Source organism: Cynara cardunculus, assembly GCF_001531365.2.
Source record: "Cynara cardunculus var. scolymus isolate 2C chromosome LG 17, CcrdV1, whole genome shotgun sequence".
NCBI classification, from domain to species: Eukaryota; Viridiplantae; Streptophyta; class Magnoliopsida; order Asterales; family Asteraceae; genus Cynara; species Cynara cardunculus.
The window spans coordinates 6,724,416-6,750,010 of record NC_037544.1 but is presented as its reverse complement, the minus strand read 5'-3'; the positions used below and the strand labels follow the sequence as shown (position 1 = coordinate 6,750,010).

At 36.8% G+C, this 25,595-nt stretch overlaps 1 protein-coding gene across 2 annotated transcripts in view; it reads left to right on the top strand.

Moving 5' to 3' along the window:
• Positions 1–23,975, top strand: part of LOC112501047 (probable DNA helicase MCM9) — a 32,800-nt gene extending 8,825 nt beyond the window's left edge. The window contains exons 11-20 of one of the 2 annotated variants that reach the window (XM_025104687.1): positions 7,118–7,234; positions 8,183–8,255; positions 11,925–11,991; positions 20,522–20,603; positions 21,631–21,752; positions 21,837–21,904; positions 22,568–22,677; positions 22,754–22,801; positions 23,091–23,243; positions 23,717–23,975. In XM_025104687.1, coding sequence (XP_024960455.1) covers positions 7,118–7,234; positions 8,183–8,255; positions 11,925–11,991; positions 20,522–20,603; positions 21,631–21,752; positions 21,837–21,904; positions 22,568–22,677; positions 22,754–22,801; positions 23,091–23,243; positions 23,717–23,790 — 914 coding nt within the window. In that variant the 3' untranslated portion in view covers positions 23,791–23,975. Of the gene's footprint in view, positions 1–7,117; positions 7,235–8,182; positions 8,256–11,909; positions 11,992–20,521; positions 20,604–21,630; positions 21,753–21,836; positions 21,905–22,567; positions 22,678–22,753; positions 22,802–23,090; positions 23,244–23,716 lie in introns of both variants that reach the window. The other variant, XM_025104686.1, reaches the window with a different exon arrangement.
• The last annotated feature ends 1,620 nt before the right edge of the window (positions 23,976–25,595 follow it).

Genomic DNA, 25,595 nt, shown 5'->3' with positions numbered 1-25,595 from the left:
AACATTAATTTTCATTAAATACAAGACTGGGGGGTAAAATGGTAATTTTATGTCATTCAGACTGTTCATTCAGAACAGTTTCCAAACAACCTTTTTTCTATCTGACACTAAATCATACAGAGTCTCTTAATCATCCTGACCACTTAATCATCCTGCACTAAACCATTCAGCAACCGCCAAACAGCCCCTAAAATATTAAGAGATTGAAGACTTTTTAGTCATCAATTGATGTATCCATTGATGACCAATCGACTGATCTTAGCCACTGACAGTGAACAAATTCATACTTGATGATAATCAAGAATCATCATCAGTCGAAGGAACAAGATCTACTGATAAGTTTTCAAATGAATATGATCAAGTGGATAAGTGTTGAACCAATGATGAAGGTATCAATGGGAAGCCTAGCTACTAATCAAGCATAAGCTTTAGTTGATCTGAAGACATCCACTGCCACTGACAGACTAGCAGTGGGTCTGGTAAACCTCTCTTTTATCCAGTGGACTGTCAGCTAAAGTATTATCTATCCTTTTCAAGTAAGAGAGAAAAAGACAAAGGAACTTTGCAACTTCTTGGTCTCTGACCTATTTAATGCATGGAGGAAACATACCCTCGCCTGAGATCATCAAGCTGAAACATGGTGCCCAAGTTGGCAACAATATCTTTGTGATAGATTTGGTGAATGATCTATTCAAAGTTTTTGTTCTCTTCCTCCGTCCCTTCAAGTATAAATAGAGATCATGGGTAAAGAGCTGTGCGTGAACTTCTCAACTCTTAAAGAAGTTTTCCCTCAAAGAATTTCAAGGCTTGACTCATCAGTTAGTAAATAGGTTATAACTTAGACTAACATTTCAAGGAAGATCTTCTTAGCTTTGTTAACTGAGTGCCAATAAAGAAAGCGTCTGTCAGTGTGTGAAATGTTTGATTTACTAACATCAGTTGGTACTGAATCTGTTCCGCAACAGTTTCTGTTTGGTAAAGAATTAAGTTTTTAATAAAGAAATTAGAACTTAGAAAACGCTGTATTCACCCCCTCTACGTGTTATTGCCATATTGTTACCCTTTTGGGACCAAGAAGGTGCCTATTGTTTATAAGGAACCAAGACTGGAAACAGTAAAAGAGGTCACACAAGCAAATACATAAGGGCTAGGAACATATAAGAACGACATGACAATCTAAAGATCTATCTTCAAATGCAACATAAAAAATACCGGAAGATATCCATCAAAAAATTGCCATTCAAATTCAAATTAGTCTAAAACCCTTACATTAAGGGTTATCTTTATCTCATTAATTAACACAATATAATTGGTGTAAAAGCGTACACTATGGTATGTTGTATTCTTTTTGAGCTGATCTGTAACCAAAACAAAAAGGCAAGTTTTTGATGCTCTTGGTGCAATCCTATTGTAATAGGGAAAAGATCAGTCTCCCTGTCACATGTTTTCATGCAAGCTTTATGTTATCTTACCCATCCTTAATCACATGTTTTCCATGGTGGGCTTTTTGCAGAATATTTATGTTTATAATCGATTATATGCCTTTTCTACAGGATATGTTCTCAAGGTGCAACCATGAAATTCTTTTCACTATATATATCTGAGAGGCCGCTGTTTACCTTAGTTGAAATTTGATGGTGATGTGTAAAAGTTAATTTCAAAATAACAAATCTCAGTCATGTTATTAACTTACGCACTATAAGAGAGGATAAGATTATTAAGTTTTTGAAGTGGTCAGTAGCATACTCTCACATCTGTCTTCATTCTGTTTGTGTCCGAGTAAAAAGGAAATTTGGTCTCCTCTCTTTGGAAATACCGGTGAAATAGGTGAAAAAGATTGATTGACGTTTGATAAGAGTCGATAAAAGGTTGCCAAAATTAGAGTATTAAAACCCTACAACTTTCGAGAGGCTGCAGTCTCTCCCTATTCAATTGTAGAGAATTGAATTATAATAAATTGATCTCTATTCCAAAAAGGTAAACAATGAAGGTATTTAAACTAATAAGTAAAAGACTCCTAGAATAACACGGATCCGAAAGAAAAACAAATAAAACAACTAAGATAAACATAAGATAGTTATATGTAAACTTGAGGACTTATGACTTATCCAAGACTTGCTTCATCTTTATCTTATTAATCTACCCTCCTCTCTTTCCTTCTTAAATATGTCTTTATACTCTGAAGTCTATCAATACCCCCCGCAAGACTTGCATCTTGTCCTCAAGATGAAAAGAAGGAAATTGCATCTTCAACACTTCACAATCATCCCAGGAGGCTTCAAACACAGGTACATTCTTCCATTTGATTAATGCCTCTTGTCTTCCATCCTGTGTTGTTCGTACTTGTAGGATATCTTCCAGTTCTACTATTATTTCCATATCGTCATTCAATTGATTCGGCAATATGGTTGACAAGGCGCACTGTCCGATTGCTCTTCTCAATTGAGAGACATGAAACACTGGATGGAGTCGTGTAGATGTTGGCAATTCCAAGCGATAAGCCACCCTTCCCACCTTGCCTACCATTTTAAATGGTCCATAAAAACGCGCGGTCAACTTTTGGTTGTTGCTTTTCCTTAAAGATTTCTGTGGGTAAGGCCTAAGCTTCAAGAAAACCATATATCCAACATCAAATTTACCTCCTTCCTTTGTCCATCAGCCTGTTGTTTCATTTTATGTTGTGCTTGCATTAAGAACATTCGTAGCAAATCAATCGCATCATCTCTGTCTTTTAACATTTGCTCCACGACTGGAACAACGGTTGAGCCTTCTTTAAATCGCAATATTGTTGGAGCATCTCTCCCATATAATGCTTTAAACGGTGAACAACGAATGGAGCTCTGGTACGTGGTATTGTACCAATATTCAGCCCATGCCAGCCACCTCTTCCATAATCATGGCTTGTCTGACGTAAAACACCGTAAGTACTGCTCAATGTTGCGGTTGACAACTTCCGTTTGTCCGTCGGACTGTGGATGATATGTGGTGAACTTTAACTTTGTACCTTGTAATCGGAAAATCTCCTTCCAAAAACTGCTAAGAAAAACCTTATCCCTATCCGTGATCACCAAGTTCGGAATGCCATGCAGTTTAACAATCTCCTGTATAAAAACTTCGGCTACCGTTGCTGCTGAAAATGGGTGTTTTAACGGAATGAAGTGAGCATATTTGCTTAACCGATTGACTACCACCATAATTGTATCCATGCCCTCCAATTTGGGTAGTCTTATAAAATCCATAGTTAATTCCTCCCATACCATTAGCGATAGTCGAATTGGTTGCAACAAGCCAGCAAGTGTTCCACTTAGGCTTTTATTTCTTTGACAGATCTCACACTTCTTTACCCATTCCCTTATATCTCCCTTCATGCCCACCCAAAACAATTTAGAGACTATTCTTTGATACGTTCTCTCCCCCCCATAATGTCCCCCCATTGGTGATGCATGAAATTCCTCGAAAATGATAGGAATCAATTGTGATGACTTCGAGATTACCTACCTATCCTTGTACCATAATAAACCTTGCCTTACTTCAAATCCTGTGTGCACCCTTTCTTGTGATTGTAGCTTGGACATCACCCTATTTAGAAATGAATCATTGGTTATTTCCTCTTTGATTGTCTCCCATTGCCTCCGTTGAGGTCCCCCCCATTGTAAGCACTCTATGTCTCTTCTTGATAGTGCATCTGCTGCTTGGTTTGTCTTTCCTGCCTTGTAAATGATTCCAAACTCGTACCCCAAAAGCTTGGTTAACCACTTCTAGTATTGTGGTTCCACCAACCTTTGCTCCAATAAAAACTTCAAGCTTTGTTGGTCTGTCCTTACAACGAACTTCCTTCCGATCAAGTATGGTCGCCACTTTGTTACAGCAAATACGATGGTCATGAGTTCCTTCTCATATATGTGTTTCTGTTGAGCAACCTGACCCAGAACTTGGCTGTGGTATGCGATAGGCTGTCCCCCTTGCATTAATACCGCCCCAAAGCCCTGGCCCGATGCGTCTGTTTCAATTTCAAATGGCTAACTAAAATCTGGCAGCTTCAAAACTGGGGCTGAAGTCAATGCCTTCTTTAATTCTTCGAAGGCCACATCAGCTGTCTTTTGCCACTTGAATCCTTGTTTCTTCAACAAATCCATTAAAGGCCTTGCAATATTCCCATACCCCTTGATGAATTTTTTGTAGTACCCAGTTAAACCCAAAAATCCCCTTAGTTGTGTTACAGTTTCTGGTGTTGGCCATTTGAGCAATGCCTCAACTTTTGTCATATTCATGGACACCCCGTTTTTTGAGACCACGTGCCCTAAATATATCAGTTCTTCTTGGCCAAACTCACTTTCTCCTGTTCACATACAAGTTGTTTTCCAACAACACCTTAAAGACCTCCCTTAAGTGCTTTACATAATCACTTTCTCCCCTACTTTACACCATAATAACGTCAAAAAATACCAGCACAAATTTTCTTAAAAAAGGTCGAAATATATTGTTCATCAGTGCTTGAAATGTGGATGGAGCGTTGGATAGGCCGAAAGGCATAACCCAAAACTCGTAGTGGCCTTCATGTGTTCTAAAAGCAGTCTTGTGTACGTCCTCCTTCATTCTGATTTGATGATAGCCAGATTTAAGATCCAGTTTTGAAAAATAAGCAGTCCCGAGTAATTCATCAAGCAACTCCTCAATTATCGGGATTGGAAATTTGTCCAGTAATGTAATTTTATTCAAAGCTCTATAGTCAACTCAAAATCTCCAACTCCCATCCTTTTTAACCAAAAGTATTGAACTTGAGAATGGCTTTGGCTATATTGGATTATTCTTGCACTCAACATTTCTTTGACCAATTTTTCGATCTCATCCTTCTGGTATTGCGGGTAAAGATAAGGGCAGACATTGACCGGTTCTACTTCTTGCTTAAGCACAATCCCATGTTCTCTTTCTCTTTTTGGTGGCAACCCGTCTGGCATACAAAAAACAGCCTCATGCTCCTTTATTAGTTTCTCCATGTTGTCCGATAACGTTTTGCTACCCTTGTTCCCAGCTTCCACATTTCCTAATTCAATTAACACCCCTTGTCCTTGTCCTTCATTCCTTAGTGTCTTCATTATCGATTTTAATGATACTAGGGATCTGCCAAGAGCTGGATTTCCTTTTAAGGTTAGGGTTTCCCCTCCCTTTTTGAATCTCATAACCTGGTTTTGCCAATTCACCCATGTTGGTCCCAGTGAGGCAAACCATTTAACGCCTAATATTACGTCCGAGTTCCCCAAATTAATGGGAAAAAATTATTCCACAACTTCAATTCCTTGCATACTTTGCTTCACTCCTTGACATACCCCCCGTCCCTTCATGGCTTCTCCCGCTCCCATTGAGATATCATATTCTTCTGTGATTCTTGTAGATAACTCGAGTTTCTCAACTAACATCGTGGCTAATCGTGGGAAGCCCCACTGTCAATTAAAACAACTACCTTTTGGCCTATTACCTCTCCTTCTAGCTTCATAGTCTTCGTTGTTGACAGTTCCACTATTGAATTCAATTATACTTCCACTTCTCCTCCCGTTTCTATCCCCGCCAATTCTGTCATCTCCCCCATTTCCGCGTCTTCATCGACGTTGTACTCTTTCGCCTCTTGAACTACCAACACGCTAAGCTTCTTCTTTTTTGCATCGGTAACTCGAAGAATACTTCTCATCACACCTGTAACATAAACCTTGATCCCTACGTTGTTGAATTTCTTGATTGGACAACCTTCTGAATTCCCCGACAGATTTTCCTCTCTGTCCACTACTCTTGTTGGAGGCTTCAACAAATCCCTTGTTTCCCACAGATCCTTCTCCATTACGCTTGTTCAACCAGCTACCTTTTTGGTTATTTATTCTTGCTAAAGTCTTGTTTTTTTCTTTATCCTTTGAGCTAGTTCCATGGCCTTTCCCAATCCCACCGGTGCGAGGGTGCGGACTTCTGTCCTGATTTGTGGACTCAACCCGTTTAAGAATTGACTAACGAAAACTTCATCTGGAATCCCTTCTAACGGGGATGCCAACATAACAAACCTTCTTTTGTATTCTGCCACCGTGCCGTCTTGCTTAACGGCCAAGAATTGCTCACATAAAGATCCCTCCCCTACTGGTCTAAACCGATGAAGCAGTAATGTTTATAATCTTCCCATAGCCTAATGGCCCATAGCCTAATGGGTCTCCTCTTATTCTCTTACTGGAACCACAGCAAGGCGTCACCCTCAAAAGCAATGACCGAGACTTCTAGTTTTTCTTCATTGGTTAGTTTATTAAGAGCGAAATACCTTTTAGCCCTCAATATCCAATCGTCTGGTCTGTCCCTTCGAACACATGTAACTCTAGTTTCCTCCCCCTTATCGCAAGAAACCGACCAATATCGTAGTTTTTGTCTACGTGATAGTCCGCCTTTTTTGGTTGTTCACTGTCTTCGCTTTCATCCTCTCCCCCACTCTTCTCCGTTCTCCTAAGCGCTTCTTCTTGCAATATAAATATTGTTTCCATTTGTTTGATCACATTCTGCATGTCGTCCTTCAGCGAGTTCCCGTTTGGACCGTTCTCAAGCTTCCCTCCACCTCGTCCATCCTTGATGTTGTTGATCGAGTCATTATCGCTTGAATACTAATCCTTAACAGTGATTCATGAATAGTGAATAGTGAACAGCGATCGCGAACAGTAATTCGTGGATAGTAACACGATTACTAATCCAGAACAGCGGCGGTAGACTCTGATACCAATTTGATAAGAGTCGATAAAAGGTTGTCAAGATTAGAGTATTAAAACCCTACAGCTTTCGAGAGGCTGCAGTCTCTCCCTATTCAATTGTAGAGAATTGAATTATAATAAATTGATTTCTATTCCAAAAAGGTAAACAAGGAAGGTATTTAAAGTAATAAGTAAAAGACTCCTAGAATAAGATGGATCCTAAAGAAAAACAAATAAAACAATTAAGATAAACATAAGATAGTTATATGTAAACTTGAGGACTTATGACTTATCCAAGACTTGTTTTATCTTTATTTTATTAATTTGCCCTCCTCTCTTTCCTTCTTGAATATGTCTTTATACTCTGAAGTCTATCAACGTTATCCAATTATGTAAATTTTCAGGTACAGGAAAGTCCCAGTTTTTGAAATTTGCTGCTAAGTTGAGCAAAAGATCTGTAATTACTACTGGGTTGGGAAGCAGTAGTGCTGGATTAACCGTCACTGCAGTCAAGGATGGAGGTGAGACTTGTTTGTTTGTTTAATGATATCCCTATTTTGAAGAAAATGTTAGAATTTTGTTGTTCTCTCCCTCTCCTACTGTCTATGCACATGCTTGCATGGACGGACCTAGGCTTGTGGTATAGGTGGGACGTGCCACCGTATTATTTCTCCGCCGAAGGGTAAAAAAATTAGGTTTCGTGAATGGTGCAACCGTATTAATTTGTTGTGTGCCACCGTATGTATTTTGAAACTACAATGAGAACAAGTTTTATTTGGTAGAGTTGGTTTGCAAGGCTTTTATTCCACCCCACACCCAAGTTCGAATCCTGTTAGTGTCATTTTCTTAGTCAAATGGTGTCACCGTTTGAAAAAAATTCCGTATATTTGTTTCTTATAGTCAAACGGTGCCACCATTTGAAAATTTTCCAAATAATTTTTTCTTATGGTCAAATGGTGTCACTGTTTGAAAAAATTTCTGGGTCCGTCCCTGCATGCTTGCATCGCCCAAGGTGGTCCAGAGGAACTTGCATGATTCTCAAATCTGTCCTACATTTGGACCTAAAACCAAGTCCATCCCTGAGAATTTTTGTGAATGCAGGAAACTTTCTTATGCCACCTTATGCAAGTTGATGTTATGTAAATGGAATTCCATTGGGATCGAAGATGAAATAACAGTTGAGAGATGTGCATGACCTGCTTACAAAGTTGGTCAAGGCTTATGCTGCTTATGTATAGACTGGTTGAAAACTAAGAGTTAATCATAAACCAATTATCTTTCTGGCAATAAAGGATGACATACTTAACACGTCTCTTATACTTTTCTGGGGAAATAAAGGATGGTCAAAGCTTAATCTTCCTTAAAAGCTCTTTTGTGGCTACAAATAAGCAAGTCGAGTATATCCTTTGAGGGAATTCACTCTGAACTCTGTTTGGTAAGGTAAAATGCGTCATTGAATTTTTTTACAGGTGAATGGATGCTAGAAGCTGGAGCTCTTGTCTTAGCTGATGGTGGACTTTGCTGCATTGATGAATTTGATAGGTACTGTCTCCAGACATATTAGCTTTGTTCGCATCTAGCATGTTTTCTTGCATGTTTTGTGGTTCTATGGGTCTCATTGTTTTGCATAGATGAGGGTTGTAATCAAGGTTTTAAAACAAGGATTCGGGCCTCAAAGCAAAATACGTATATATACTACACAAATATATACACATTTGTATAGATATATTATATTATATATAATTACTAAGAGGCGCTGATTCAGTGGTTCTTGATAGAGGAAGGAGTGAAACCGTTAGATAGGTTGAGAGGGTGTGGAAAAATTGGTTGCTTGGAGGAAAAGGAAGGGTCAAACACACTTTTTGATTGAGAGGAGAAAGTTCTAGTTTTTTGGGTTTTAAAATATTACAAGTACACATTTGGGGACATTAGGCTTTGATTTTTAGCTGTTTAAAATAAAAGATTCTTATACTATAAAGATATGTACTACTACTGCCTTAAAGCTTATAAAAAGGTCAAAGATCCCTTTACCAAATCAGATCATCTGAGGCGTACGCCTCGACACCGCCTTACGCCTCATGCCTCGCCAAACGGCCTCGCTGAACCAAGGCGCAAGCCTCATCTAGGGTCCAAGAAGCGTTGCTTGAGGTGCAGTTTGGGCCGCCTCACCTCGAGGTGTAACCCTCTAATGATTTTTATAACCATGGTTGTAATGATGCACCCTGTCACCAGTACATCCATTCATATATGTGGGTTTTAGTGCTTTTGTTATATATCATGTAGAGATTTTGGTTCAAAAATGCTATGTAAGGGCAAATAGATGCTTAAAGTTTGCTATATGAACGGTATATTTCATGTGTTTGTTCCATGAGAATCAAGGGAACGTTGACAAGTGGTTATTCCTAGAGTACCAAACATTTACTTGTGGAACTATCTATCTTTCCCCAAAGATGAGAAATATTTTTAGCAAAATTTCTTAGCTTCTTCTTAGTAGCGCTCACTCTGATGAAGAAGTAACAATTGGATATCTTGTGAATCTTTTTATGAAGATTATGATGGAATCTATGCTGTTACTGCGGTTAAGATACAAAATAGCAGCCTGGACTGATATTTGAAATAGCGGTTATCGTGGTCCTCAATAACATTGATACTGTATCACACAATTATCAGATTGACTCTTGAGACTGCTTTTGCAAAATGGGTGTATTGTACACTTGGTTTTTTAAACCCATAACTCAAAAAATAGTTGCAACTTCTGTCACTGTTTTTTGGCTATTGAGATTGTTTTTTCACGGTGATTTTGTTACTTATTATGGCTCAATGATTGCCTGTAATCAATTAGGAGTAACAGTCGATAGCACAATCTGAGTCGATAGCAACAATTGATAGCAAACTTGTGTATTCATTAACCTTGTGTATTCAAATGTATTACACAATTATCACAGGTAAGATCTGTCACATTTGTCACTGTTCGATTAACATAATGAGAACTCGATAAATCAATACTCTTAATGTGTAGCACACAAATATCATAGTTCGATTATCACTTGATTAAGGCAAATTCGAGTAGACAGTAACCTATGCAAATGCAGAAAACGATGGGGAAGTGAGATTCGACATGATCATATTCCAATTTAAAATAATGGGATAATTACAATTAATTAAAATAACATAAAAAATATCTAATTACATTACTACCCTTATTGATTTAGTTTTATTTACTATAATTTAAGGTTATTGTTAAAATGGTTAGGCTCACAATTGCTCTCGCATTTTCTCAAAACAGAGGGTTCTCGTTTGAACTCCCGCTTATATATGTAATATATGTGTATATATATCTATACTATATTATAAAGCATTTGACAAAAACTCTTAAAAACCATTTTTTATACATGAAGTATTGTTTATTAATGCATATTACTTAAAATTAAGATTACAAGTAATTGTGCATAAGTACAACTTGTTAGAGCTTCGTATTTGAATTCGTGTAACTAACTGCAGATAAACACAATCAAATATTGGATAAACATCTCATTTTAAATATAAAAAATCTAAAATATAATTAGGATAATCATTGATTTCTAACAAAATACTTGGTTATTATCTTTATAAAAAATTATATTATTAAATCTAAATTAAATTTCGTTGTTACTAAACCTAAATTAAATTATAATAAAAAAATTTAATTAAGGAAATTACACCAAAACACGAGAATTTTTAAAAAGATTAATTTGATACTGATATCGATATTTTGTTTTTCAAAAGTTTATGATATTTTCAAATTTATATTTTATTCAAAAATAAAAACATTTTCGCTTTCTCAAAACCACATAAAACCGTATTATATCGACATAAAACAGGAATAAAACGAAACACTGAAATTAAGATGTGTCTCGATGCATTGCACGAGTACCCTTCTAGTATATATATATATATATATGTATGCATACATAACTTAACATATTGAATGCATTAATTTAAATATTTTTCAACATCAAAACATCAACTTGAACAAGTTTCACAAAACAAAATAGGAAAAGTGTTCTAAACGAGCTAATGGCAAGCAAAAGGTTCAGCATCCGAGTCAAGATCTTCTAATACGTTCTCTTTGTTACGTTAGCTTCCCAAACTTCCCCTTCTTTCCCTTCATCTCCAATGTCGTCATCATCATCATCCCTGTAGCGCTCCCTTTTACTTCTTGTACTTGGCCCAACTTGTTCATTACCTCCCATTGCTTCTCGTACATCTGACTAAAAGCAATAAACAGAGGGACTGCCTCACTGATCAACTATACCACAAGCAATAAACAGAGGGACACAGGAGTGAGGACCTCGATTACCTGGAGGCTGGAGCAGCAGCTGTTGAGTGATACTCGTGGCTGGACTGGAGGAGGTATTGATGGGGAGGAGGCTGGAGGAGGTGTCAACGAAGAAGGTGGAGGCTGCCACTGTCTAGACGTCAAGTGAGGCTGGAAAGAAAACTCGAATATCCAACTTGGGTTGACTGTCAATGATGATAGAAAGAAATTGAAAACCTAAGAATTTCTAAATTGGATGCTGGATGCAATTTGTTGACTGTTAATGGATTAAAATAACATAAGGGCCCAAATCAAAATAAAATCCCCAAAAAGGACAAATGTAAGCATTAGATTCAAAGGAGGCCCAACTGAGAATATCGGTATTGCGGACTGCTATTTTACCTCAAGTGTCTGTGAAATAGTGGTAATTGAGCCACTATTCTCGGAACCACAATTTACCACCGGTATTTTTGTTATGACCAATAACCTCTATTGCACTGCTATTATGCCACGCTTAACAGCATAGAAAGGAATTCCACAAAAGTTAGTATGAATAGTTAACCAGTATATACTTCTGGTGGACCAGAAATCAATAGGCATATTTGATTATACTTATACAATGAGTATGATGATCCATAAACAGTAAGTAGTTGTGTATGGAACATAACTAAGATAAGGTCTTGAAGATCCTAAACTGAAGAAAAAAGATAATGGAGTGACTTAGGGATCATATCAAACATATTACTTCCCTGCAAGCTTTTCAAAAATTTAGGTATCCACTTTGGTAAACAACTGTCTGCCCATTCACTTTGCTGCTGCTGCTGAAAGCTTAGAATGCAGAATATTCTGTTCTAATTGTTACAAAACATATATTAAGCTTTGTATATTAAATAAAGCAGCTTTTTGTTTGACAGCATGAGGGAACATGATAGAGCGACTATACATGAGGCAATGGAGCAGCAGACAATAAGTGTGGCTAAGGTATCCTTTATCTTCAAAATACTATCTACTTGTGAGCATAGTTTCTCAGTTTCGAACTTTTGTCTATGCCACAGCATAAGGCTGAAGAGCTCTGTTTTCTTGGTCATATGTATATACTTTGTTATTTTCGGGGTTCTAAACTAGAGGCATAAATGACTAAAATTAAATCTACTACTTATTGCTCAAGGTGAGTAAACTCTCTATTCTTGAAGCAATTTCGCCCCCACCATAGGTGCTTTGGGTTATGGCGAATTCCTTCTCAAGATACAATGAAGCAACGTATGTAGATTGATTATCAACACCGCACAAAATGGTGATAATCCTGATCAGAATATTGAGTAATCAAGGATTTCAAGAAGCCTAAAAGTATGATTCTATAGCAAAATACTTTTAGGTTAATTTTGTATATGAAAAGAAGATTATTTTTGGTGTCTATAAGTAGGTATATATAGGTATAAGTGACAACCCTTTGAACTATTAGAAATTCTGGTTTTCGATTGCTTGGATTCCCACTGAAAGTCGTGTATCACTTTCAGCTTGAAGTATTTCGATGGGACAATTGAAATTTCAATCGGATAAAATTCAGCGGTTTTCGAACAGAGAATCAATTGTTATGAATCTGTGTACCTTCCAAAATCAAATGACCAGTTCGAAAATGAAAAAACGAAAACTGTCAAAAACGACAGTTTTTGAACCCTAAACCGGGTTTAAAAAACCGGGTTTAAAATTTCAAATTCGGATTTTTGAAGCATTTTTCATAAAGCAATATTACTCTTAACCGGCTCTGCCCCTTGGACCCTGCCAGGAGCTGCCGCCCCTTGGACCTCGTGGGGGCGCTTCCCCAGACCCACGTCGTTTAGGGGCCTCGCCCCTAAATCAAAATAAACTCAAACAAGTGTGCACTCCGCACCTTCCTTGCTTGTTCAATATCTATCATGATTACGTTGGTCAACAAATTAATGCCATTACACTTAAATGATATTACTGATACAAATCACCAACAATCCTCCCCCATTTAAGTGTAATCTTGATTAACTTAAATCAAAGCCATAACAAAAACTAAATGATGCATAAATGAAATGTCATGACGATTGAATTTCACATTAGTATACTACTCATTTCAAATATTCGAATATCGGGGTGTCACTAAGGATTGAACTCTTTCTATTCACAATGAATTCATGAAAGATAATATACACAACAGTTTACATACTCATATGTTCTAACTTGACACTATATTTTACTAGCCTGTGTCCTATCCTTCAATAAGCATATCAAAGCTAAGTCCCAAACTTCTTGAAGCGGCTAAACTTCATGCTTATATAGGTAGTTCTCTTACTCTTGCATCTGCATATGCAATTTTTCAAAAGAACTATTAAGAAATATAATTTCAATCTCCTTTACTTGCAGTTCTGAACACATACCTTGGGAGGACGCTAATAATGTGTTCCAATCTTTAGATATCAAGTTGTCCACATTGAATTCAACATCTAACATTACATTAGATGGGAATTGGGTATCTTAATATGAAAGATTTCAGGTGGACTTTAAACCCATCCCCACAGCCGCCTTGTGCACAAGATCTCTAGCTAACCTTTTGGTTAGATGATCGGCTAAATTCAACTGAGTTCTCACAAACTCTACCGATATCACACCACTCATGATGAGCTCACGAATCATGCTATGTCTAACACCTAAATGTCTAGACTTCCCATTATACACTTGACTATAAGCCTTAGCCAAGGTAGCAGCACTATCACACCGGATAGAATTGGTAGATATTGGTTTGGGCCATAATGGAATTTCATATATCAAATTCCTTAGCCACTCAGCTTCTTGACCAGTTGTAGCCAATGCCACAAATTCAGACTCCATTGTTGAGTTTGTAATACAAGTCTGTTTCTTGGAAGCCCAACAAATGGCACCTCCTCCAAGAAGGAAAACCCAACCACTCGTAGAAGAGTGATCCTCCAAATTTGTAATCTAGCTGGCATCTGAATAACCTTCTAAAACCAAAGGAAATCCACTATATGTCCAACCATAATCCATGGTTCCTTTCAAGTACTTGAATACTCGACTTAAAGCTTGCCAATGATGTGAACTAGGATTACTAGTATACCTACTACGCTTACCTACAACATATGCTATATTGGGCCTAGTGCTAATCATGGCATACATAAGACATCCAATAGCTCTTGAGTATTCAAGCTGAGAAACTGGAACACCTTTATTAGGTAGAAGTTTAAGATTAGGATCTACACGAGTGCTAACGGGAGAACAATTTTCAAAGTTAAATTTTTTCCATATCTTCTCAATATAATGAGATTGAGAAATTGAAATTCTATTGTTTCCTTGTTTGATTCTTATTCCAAGAATCACCTCAGCCTCCCCCAGGTCTTTCATATCAAAACTAGATGACAAGAACTTCTTGGTTTTATCAACTTGATCTTGATCTTGATCAATACCAAAGATCAGCATATCATCTACATATAAACAAATTATAACTCCTTTACCAGAAGTATCAAATTTGCTATATACACACTTATCAGCTTGGTTTAGTGCAAAACCATTAGATAAGACCACATCATCAAACTTTTGATGCCATTGTTTTGGTGCTTGTTTCAGACCATACAATGACTTCTTCAACTTGCGCATCTTGTTTTCATTTCCATGCATCACAAACCCTTCAGGTTGTTTCATGTAAATCTCCTCATCCAATTCACCATTCAAGAATGCAGTTTTTACTTCCATTTGATGAATTACAAGATTATGTATAGCTGCAAGAGCCAACTACAATCTTATAGTGGAAATCCTAGCAACAGGAGCATAAGTATCAAAGAAGTCGATACCTTCTTTTTGCCTAAAGCCTTGGATAACCAATCTGGCTTTGTACTTATCTATGGTACCATCCACTTTCATCTTTCTTTTGAGGATCCATTTACATCCTAATGCTTTGCAACCAGGAGGCAAATGAGGCAAATCAGTCAAAACCCAGGTATTATTATGCATGATAGAATCAATCTCATCCTGGATTGCTTCTTTCCAGAAAGCAACATCCCTAGATCCCATGGCTTCACTAAAAGTCTTTGGATCGTCCTTAATAATAAAACAATATTGATGTTGAGACACGGTCTCATCTCTTGTTCCTTCAACTAGATAAAGTTGAAAATCAGATCCAAAAGACTTAGCTTTTCTAGCTCTAGTGCTTTTCCTAGGTTCAGACGGTCCAGGTACAGAATCTGTACCACCACACACATTTTCAGCTTGAGTTGTAGTTTTGCCGGAATGAATCATGTCCCTCGGTCTAGGTATAGATGTAAATGTCTCTTCATCAAATATAACATCTCTTGACTCTATAACAGTGTTAACTGACACAGAGTCATTAGATTCTATAACATAGAATCTATATGCTTTGGAATGCTCGGCATACCCAATGAAGATACAATCTATACCTTTCTCACCTAAGTTTTTCCGTTTGGGTTCAGTGAGCCTTACAACTGCTCTACAACCCCAAACTTTGAGATAACTCAAATTTGGTACCTTTTTATACCAAATTTCATAAGGGGTATTTTTACTTCTTTTATTTGGAGTTCTATTCAATATATAACATGCTGTCAACATAGCCTCACCCCAAAACCCATCACTTAGGCCAGAATAGGACAACATGGAATTAACCATTTCCTTCAAGGTTCTATTCTTTCTTTCAGCACACCATTTTGTTGTTGTGTATAAGGAGCCTTGGTTTGATGTGTTATACCAGTAGATTCGAAATAAACTGGATCATAATACTCACCACCTCTATTAGTACGCAAAACTTTTATCAACTCATTTCTATGTAGCTCTACTTCTTGTTTATAAATTTTAAATTTATCAAGAGCTTCATCCTTTGTGTGCACCAAATAGACATAACAATATCTAGATGCATCATCAATAAAAGTAATGACATACTTTTTATTTCCTAGTGAAGGTGTAGCATGAAAATCAAATAAATCACTATGAATGAGTTCTAATACTTTGTTTTCTCTATTAACATCCTTAAAAGGTTGTCTAGTAATCTTGGTTAACATGCAAGTTTTACACTTTTCATTATTCATGTCAAAAGCAGGTATTAAACTCATTTTAGACATATCCTTTAATATTTTATAATGAACATGTCCTAGTCTAGCATGCCATAAAATGATTTACTTAAGTTATTGCTAATACTAGATGTCATCATGCAAACAAAATTAACATAAGAAGGATAATCTAGATTCAACCTAATCATACCATTACATACATAACCAAATCCAACAAAAGTACCATGTCTTGACAAGATATACTTGTCACTTTCCAACACTTGTTTGTAGCCACACCTTATTCAACACAATTTTAGATAAGAGGTTCTTTCGAATCCCCGGTACATACAATACATTGTCTAAACATAAACATTTTTCAGAAGTGAACTTAAGTAATACACGTCCTAATCCCTTGAGTGATTCCGTCGCAACGTTGCCCATCTTCACGACAGATCCATCTTCACGACAGATCCATCTTAACGACAGATCCATCTTCAATTGGTTGACATTCTTTAAACCAACGAAGATCTTTGCAAACATGACTTGTTGCACCAGAATCAACCCACCAAGCAACATCATCATCCTGCACATAAAATGCCTCGGAAATTACAGAAATATAATTCTGAACATAATTTAGATTGTGTACTAAATCACAATTCTGACCTTGTTGCTTTTCTGGATCCTTAGACCCACTTGGATCAGCCCCATCTTTGTTCACTTTACGAACACGACAATCCTTCTTGAAATGACCAGGTTTACCACACTTCCAACATACCAGTTTAGGGTTTTTGTTGGAAAACTTGTCATCTCCACCTTTGTGTTTCCTTTTGTTGTTTCTAAACTTGTTGGAATACTTGGACCCATCACCTTCCACCATGTTCACAGAAGAAGAACCAACTTGATTCTTACCTTTAGGATTATTATTAAGTTCTTGAGTCCTCAAAGACTCTTCAATCCTAAAGTGACTTCCAAGTTGAACCAGAGTCAATTCTTCCTTGTTATGTTTTAGAGTATGTTTAAACTCTTTCCAGGAAGGAGGCAATTTGTCAAAAATCATAGCAACCAAGATGGCTTCATCCATCTTCAGATTATGTTGGACAAATTGTCCCAGAATCCTCAACAATTCATGATATTGTTCCATTACAGACCTGGTATCGACCATCTTGTAATTCATGAAATTACCGACCAGAAACTTCTTGCTAGAAGCATCTTCTGCCATATACTTGGATTCCAGAGTATCCCACAGTTCCTWTGCAGATTCAACATTCTGATAAACATCAAATAAAGAGTCAGACATACCGTTTAAGATGTGGCCACGACAGATGTAGTCATCGTTTTCCCATTTCGATCTCCTCCTTGACACTTCCAGAGTTTCATCTTCAACGTATTCAGGCACAAAGGTAATCAGAACGTACACCACTTTCAGGGTAGTGAGAAGGAAATGCATCTTCTTCTGCCATCTACGGAAATCTTGCCCTTCAAATTTCGACAGTTTATCGAATTTGCTTGTCATGTCCTTCACAGATTCTTTGTCTGCCATTTTCACAGAGTACTTCAATCTTTGTTAGAAATTCTGGTTTTCGATTGCTTGGATTCCACTGAAAGTCGTGTATCACTTTCAGATTGAAGTATTTCGATGGTACAATCGAAATTTCAATCGCATAAAATTCAATGGTTTTCGAACAGAGAATCAATTGTTATGAATCTGTGTACCTTCCAAAATCAAATGACCAATTCGAAATTGAAAAAAAGAAAACTGTCAAACACGGCAGTTTTTGAACCCTAAATCGGGTTTAAAATTTCAAATTCGGATTTTTGAAGCATTTTTCGACTCCAGCGAGGGCTCTGCCCCTTGGACCCTCCCACCGGGGGAGCTGCCCCCGGACCCCCGTCGGTTAGGGACTTCGCCCCTAAATCAAAATAAACTCAAACAAGTGTGCACTCCGCACCTTCCTTACTTGTTCGATATTTATCATGATTACATTGGTCAACAAATTAATCCCATTACACTTAAATGATATTACTGATACAAATCACCAACATGAACTGTCACGAATTGACAGTTTTTTACCTTTCGCGACGGTCTGAACCGTTGCAACTATTCAAACAGCACCAACAGTTACTACTCGTGATGCTTCAAAGCGTCACGACTGTTCAAGCAGGTGCCTTTGTATCAACAGTCGCTAACCACCAATTGAACCATCACAATGGTTCATAATGCATACAAGTGTTATATGAACCGTCACGATATGTCACTTATAAAACTGTCAAAAATAATTATGTAGACCCCCACCATTTCCAATATATATTAAATTAATATATAGCAAATTGTTCCACTTGTATACCCACTTTTGTTCCACTCTTTCACCTATGTGGGATAAGGTGAAACCCACCAAATCCAAATTTTCTCTTCTTCCTAAGACTCAACCCAAAACACTTGAACCTATTTACTTAATTTTGAAAAAAATTCCAACAAACCCCCACCATTTTTATAATAGACTTATTTTTGTAAAAGAGATCGACACGACTGGACCTAAATAAATTCCAAAATTCTTGGGGGTGTTATGCATAAGTAAAGGTGGAGTCTTGCACCTTGAACCTTTACATAGTGAAAGTGCTCAAGTCTAACTAGGATAAGAATGGTTGAACCGAAGTCATTGAACCATCTTCTTTTATATGTTAGACGGAAACGCCTCACGCATAGTTTCCTCTCATTCATCCAATCACTATAAGCTGATCCGATGACTGGCCATGGGTCTATATCTTGATTTCTTAGAATGTTTTTAGAGCCAAGCCTTTTAGATCATAGGAAGCGGCCTCACTTCCACATTCAGATAGGTGGACCTTGTCAAGAGTGTTCCCGTAACTCAAACACTCCAACACAAAATGTGTTACGAGTCCATTAAGAACTAAATTCAACCTGTCCTTACATTACGGTGCCAAGTTCTGCTGACTTGGGATGGTTTTCAAAACTTTGCAGAACTTTCAGCCACATTCGAATGATGTACTTTAACTTAATCTTGAGTCTTGGTGAAATACCAAGCTTGAAGACAAGGTTCCATCATGGGTGACTATTTATAGGTGGGCTTGAGTCCCATCCCTTTTGAAGTGCTTTCAATCAGTTTTCTTGGTAATCCTTTTGTGAAAGGATTTGCTAAGTTCTTACTTGATCGTAAGAAGCTAATGGTGATCACCCCATCATTTATTTACTGATTTACTTGTCTATGTCTAAGTCCAATATGCCTGGACTTACCGTTATACACTTGGTTGTATGCCCTTGATAGTGTAGATGCACTATCACAGTGTAGATAAATTGGCGGCATTGGCTTTGGCCATAAGGGCATGTTGATCAACAAGTCCCTTAACCATTCTGCTTCTTTACAACAAGAAACTAAAGCAACAATTCCGCTGCCATAGTAGAATTTGTTATGCAACTTTGTTTCTTTGATCCCTAAGACACTGCACCCCCACCAAGTGTGAAAATCCAACCACTTGTGTATGTGTAGTCTTCCTGATCATTTATCTAACTTGCATCAGTGTATCCTTCCAATACTGAAGGATATCCACTATATTCCAAACCATAATCCATGGTTTTCTTTAAGTACTTGAGAACCCGATTTACAACATCTCAATGTGCTTTTTCCGGTTTACTTGTGTGCCTACTTAATCTTCCTACGACATAGGTGATATCAGGTCTAGTACATGTCATAGCATACATTAAACTACCAATAACTTTAGCATATTCATTTTGAGCAAAACTCTTCCAGTATTCATTGTTAATCTAGAACCTACTTCGAATGGAGTACTACATGTAAGCAGTCAAATTTATTAGAACGCTTTAATATCTTTTCAATATAGTGAGACTTGGATAGCATTAGTTTATTGTCATCTCTAAGAAAATTGTTCCACTTATATACCCACTTTTGTTCCACTCTTTCACCTATGTGGGATAAGGTGAAACCCACCAAATCCAAATCTTCTCTTCTTTCTAAGACTCAACCCAAAATACTTGAACCTATTTACTTAATTTTGAAATTTGTTCCAACATACTTGCTATATGGAAGTCCAAGTGCATGTTTTATATTTATATTTATGAAGAAATGTATGGTGTTTCCTTTTCTTGAGACCATAGTTTGATGCATCTATATATTGAGCTAACAAGGTTAACAGTGCACCAGAATTGCAGTTGCTCCACAAGATTTAATTTTTAGACTCAAAAAACTTAAAATTTGGACCCCTGGTATTTAAACGTTTGGTCCTGAACACTTTATCATTCTTGTTCATTTTATGTAAACAGCTAAGATCATTGTTCTTTTATGACTCTTCAACTATGACAAAAACCTTAAAGGAATGATGTAATTTTATTTTCTTTATCCTGATCGTTGTTTGGTTTTTTTAGTTAGTAGTTGGCTTATGTAAAACTGCTTATATGGTTGAGCAGACCTTGACTTCATAATAACCTGTTCTATTTTCAGGCGGGTCTTGTAACTACTCTCAGTACAAGAACTATAGTCTTTGGTGCCACAAATCCAAAAGGCCGCTATGATCCTGAGCAATGTATCATTTTTCTTGGAACTCGTATATGTTACTCTTCATTTCTGTGATATACAGTGTTCTTTTCTTATTCTCACTATATAATTTGTTTCTTAATGTTGGATTCCAAATCCCACAATGTCCAAGATGGTGGGAAAAACACAACTTAATATAAGATGGCATGGACTGACCCTGAGAAAGGAACTTTAGAAGCCTAGTTTATTTACAAATCTAGTATTAAAGACAAAATGAGCTTGTCTCATTCAGGTAGATTATGCCAAGTACTTCACATATTCAGTGCTTCATTTGTAACTTTTATCTGTCTCACAAAAGCAAGAGTTTGAAAGCTTGGTAGGGGTCAACACAAAACTGAAAACTGAAATTTGCACCAAAGCTGAAGGTTTGTGTTGTGTGGTTCGTATTTGGTTCCGGTGTTTCGATTTTTAGGTTTTATCAGTTGAAACTGAAACTGAGCTGAACTGATATTATCTATACATATTTATTCTATCATGAAATTTCAAATTAAGAAAGTCTGAAAGTTTAAGTCTTTTTTTGGTAGATTTGATGTTATTCTAGTTTTCGAATTTTGGTTCTTGTTTATATCTGTAAATTTTGTTTGTTTTCTATTATATCCATTAATTTTATGAATGGAATTAACTTGAAGTAATGAACATAAAAATTAAGCGTCACGGTTAATAGAAAAATTTAGGACCCATTTAGACTAGTGATGGTCCAAAATGTTGTGCCCAACACTAGAAACCCAACTTGCCTAAACTGCCAAAACCGGCCCAGAAAACCACAACCACCAAACCTCCATGGTTCTGGTGGGTTGGCGGTGTCCTACTTCAAAAAACAGGACACATCAACACGGATCTAAAAACCCGCCAAAAGCAAACCAAGTTCACCCATTATCAGCATGTTTTAGCAAGGCAGATTCAAATATTTTGGAACTCATGCTTCTTAATAACCTTCCCATGTCATAAAGCAACTCAATGTGTAATTTTTGATGTGATTTTTTCTTCTCTGCATTGAATATCTTAACAAAGTTCAGCTCTGTCCATCAACACCACTTTATCTGGGCCTTTAATAAGCAGATTTGACATAGTCCTGGTTCTCTTGGACACAAAGAATCCAGACTGGGATAAAGTTGTCTCAGATCATATTCTTGATCAGGTACCAACTAAACTATATAATGTTGCACATGCTCTATTCATAATAAGCATATGGTTAAATCTGGAAAGGGGTCTCCATGGGCAGGCAGAACCAGAGAAGGACAAATGTCATGAAGATCTCGGTAAAATGTGGCCCCTTTCCATGCTCAGGAGGTATGATTTCAAATATATATCACTTCCGTATTTCTCTAGTTTGGATAAAAGGCTTGTTCTGTGTTTCTCCATGATTAACATGAATTATGGGACTCATAAAGAACAAAAATAATGGTATTATGGAAAGAAGAGTGGTCATTTGTATAAATTTTTCTTCTAGTTACTATATTAATTATTTTTATATACATTACACGTCTGCTGGATTCATTTGGTTACATCTTGCTTCCTAACATTATTTATACAATGCTCTTCCCGGTCTGGTATGTCTTTTAGTACCCATTTGAAATGTCATGAAGACTCTTTATGTTTAAAAAAGCTTTTTGTATTTAAAGATGTCAGCAACTGCAAGCTAACAGATTTACAGAGTGCACCCCACAGCATCATTAGTTTGGATTAACAGAATACCATAAATTATTTCCATATGGTCAATCCATCTCAAAATCATTTCTGGAGTAGCTGGCAATGACATCGACATATTTGTAGGGAAAAATGCAAAGGTCTATTCATTTAGGCCATTTAACATTACAACATACTAATTTTGGGATTTTTGGCTTATATATATATGGTGTAAATAGATGAAAATGTGAATGTATGGGGCCCCACAATATGGAATGCTGTAGTTATGTAGTCAAGAGTCTTTGTAACTCTGACACCATCCTGCAGGTATATTCACTTTGTAAAAGGGTATTTTAGGCCAACTCTGACTAAAGAGGCAGAAAGTGTTATCTCAAGATATTATCAACTCCAAAGAAGAACAGGAAAAGAAAATGCAGGTTTCACACTTGCCTTCCAGATTCTTTCTATGTTGCTATCTCTTAATATCATGTCTAATCTCTTTTCTGAATGCAGCAAGGACCACTGTCCGAATGCTCGAGAGTTTAATCCGACTTGCTCAAGGTACAACTTTTACGGTTTTACCCCTTGCAAAGTTTATCATCCAGCATTATCTTTAGCTGAGTCGGTTGGAGTTGTGTCAGATTTTTTAAGAGAATAACCATCTGATATGTTTTTTTATAAATGAATAACCTTCTGATATGTTTTGAGGCACTCTTGTGTTAGGAAGATACATCTTGTGTTAGGCAGATACGTTCTTAAATCTATCAGATGATCATGCATTTAAATAATTAGGTCAGAAGGTTATTCTTGTAAATAACTTGAATGGTGTATTGCCATATTACCATTGCAGCACATGCAAGATTGATGTTCAGAAATGAAGTCACACGATTAGATGCCATCACAGCGATTCTATGCATCGAGTCATCCATGACAACATCAGCTATTGTTGATAGTGCTGGGAATGCGTTGCACTCGAATTTTACTGATAACCCTGATCAACAATGTATCCTTTTCCTTCTAGCCCATACTATGTGCGAAACAAGGTGATTCTTTTTCTGGTAATTCTGCATTTTTCTTTTTCTACTAAAAGATTAAAAATATTCGAACTAAAAGTAGTTGCAGAGAAAGATATAAGCTCTCGAATAGAAAAGAACGCGTAGAGATAATTTTCTCCCCATGCCTCGCAAACTCATGCTTTTTCGATGAATAGATCCAGGTGTGTACTGCTAAAACCAAGCTAAACCAAAAGAGCCAATATATCTCATCTGGAGGTGGGGTCTAGGGGGTGAGATATATGCAGTCCTGTAACCAAAAGTGAGGTGGGTGCGAGTTTATTTGTTGCATTTGCCTTGTATAAATGTTATATACTTTAGGAAAAAAATAAACAGGGCGGCTGTTTTCGTGAAAACCCCTTGCTTGTGAAAAGTGTGTAAAATGTAGTGAGGTATTTTGTGAATCCCTTGACCAAAGCTGCAGATGTGATGCAAGAAAAGCAGATCCTTGCGAAGCTGAACTCTCCCGATGAATTCCCGGATGCAATTACTTTATGAATCTGGTAGATGTATTAAAGATTGTTATCTCGCTCACTGCATACGTTACCGATCAGGGAATGGGAGGATATGGCACTCATTACATGTTTCAATGGCTGTGTGCATTTGACGTCGTACCTAAGTGTTACAATCTCGGTTAGACTTGAAAGATTTCACCTTTATATATGTTGGAAACCTCTTTTCTATTTTAAAAGTCTCTTTTGGAGAGTAATCTAATAGGTAGTTTGTTTGATGGTATCTGCTAGTAATTCTAGAGCTAATACGTGCAACAAACCCCGACTTTTGGAAGGGATGCATTTATTAATAGGATTTCGGTCCTATTACGTTGGCCTTCGGGATCGGAGTAATGATTAACATGGACAGTCGGGAGCATTCGTATTTCATAGTTAGAGGTGAAATTTCCACATGATCTCACACTAAGTTTTCCGTATTAATTGCATCATGCTATTCGTTCATAAGGTTGCTGGCTGACTTCCGTTAACTCTTGGTAAACCTGCCAAGTTTTCGTCTTTATGAAGCTGGAGATCGTATGTTGTATTCTTTAATCCCCAAAAAGAAAAAAAAATGATGATTGAATGTTTCAATCGATAATGGGGCCGTTTACCAAACGCTTATCTAGATAAGTGCTTATCAAGTCACGTTACCTCACCGGATGAATATGGTAAGGACCAAGAATCTTACCCGCTAAGAATGAGACAAGGACCAAGAGTCTTACCAGGTAAGTGGGGGCGATAACTTTTACCACGGTAAGCGCTTACTGGGTAAATTGTTGCATACGATGTCGTTTTGGTGGACTAAAATCTTACTCGGTAAGTAAATGACTGAGTTAAATTTTACCCTTAAGCATTTACTGAGTAAGTGTTTGGTAAACGGACCATAAGTATGTGCTTTGGTTTGTTTTAAGGTAATGAAAATGGATCCACTATGGTGCATCCCGTGACACAGGGCCACTATTTCGTTCCTTCGTCATAGTGTAAAAGATTTTAAGATCGTAAAAGGTTTTACCGTATTATTTTGTTGGGTGTAACAGTACATTCTTTTAAACTACAATAATAACACAAGTTTATATTGGTAGGATAGGTTGCATGGTCTTTTCACCTCATCCAGACATGGGTTCGACTCTCATTTGTATTATTTCTTAGTTTTTAGCTTTTTATTTCAGGTTTATTATCTTTCTAAATAATTTTAAAATACACGACATGAACATAGACAGGGCCTCATGTACAAAAGAACAAAGAACTAACCAACGAATCAACAATGAATTTATAAAATATAACCATACCTCGTTTTTCCTAGTCAAATGGTGTCACTATTTGAAAAAATTTCTATCTCCTCTCTGATAATAAAAGGGAATATTAGAGCAAACCAGGTGGTCGTCCTAAAATTAGTTGGCTTACATAACGAATTGAATATTCAGATTAATAAAAAAAAAAATGAAGTTATTTCCCCCAATTTAAGCATGAATGGTTATTCATTTTTAAACATCATTCATTGCATTATATATTAGATCTATCATTATCTCTTCTTGTTACTTGCCCTCTACTATGCAAAACCAATCATTCCCCAAGATCTAAATATGTTACAAATAATTTTTTATTGTAATTAAAATTGAAAAAAAAATCATAAAAAACAGAGCTAATTTTTCTGCCTCCTAGGAGGCAAAGTAAACATTGATTAATACAAGAGTTATAACTACAAATTTGCTACTTGTGGTGTATCTGTATTTTTGAAATTATAAGATGACCATCGTGTTTTACAAAAAACACATAGATCTGGTCTGTTCTTTTAGCGCCAGTTAAATAATT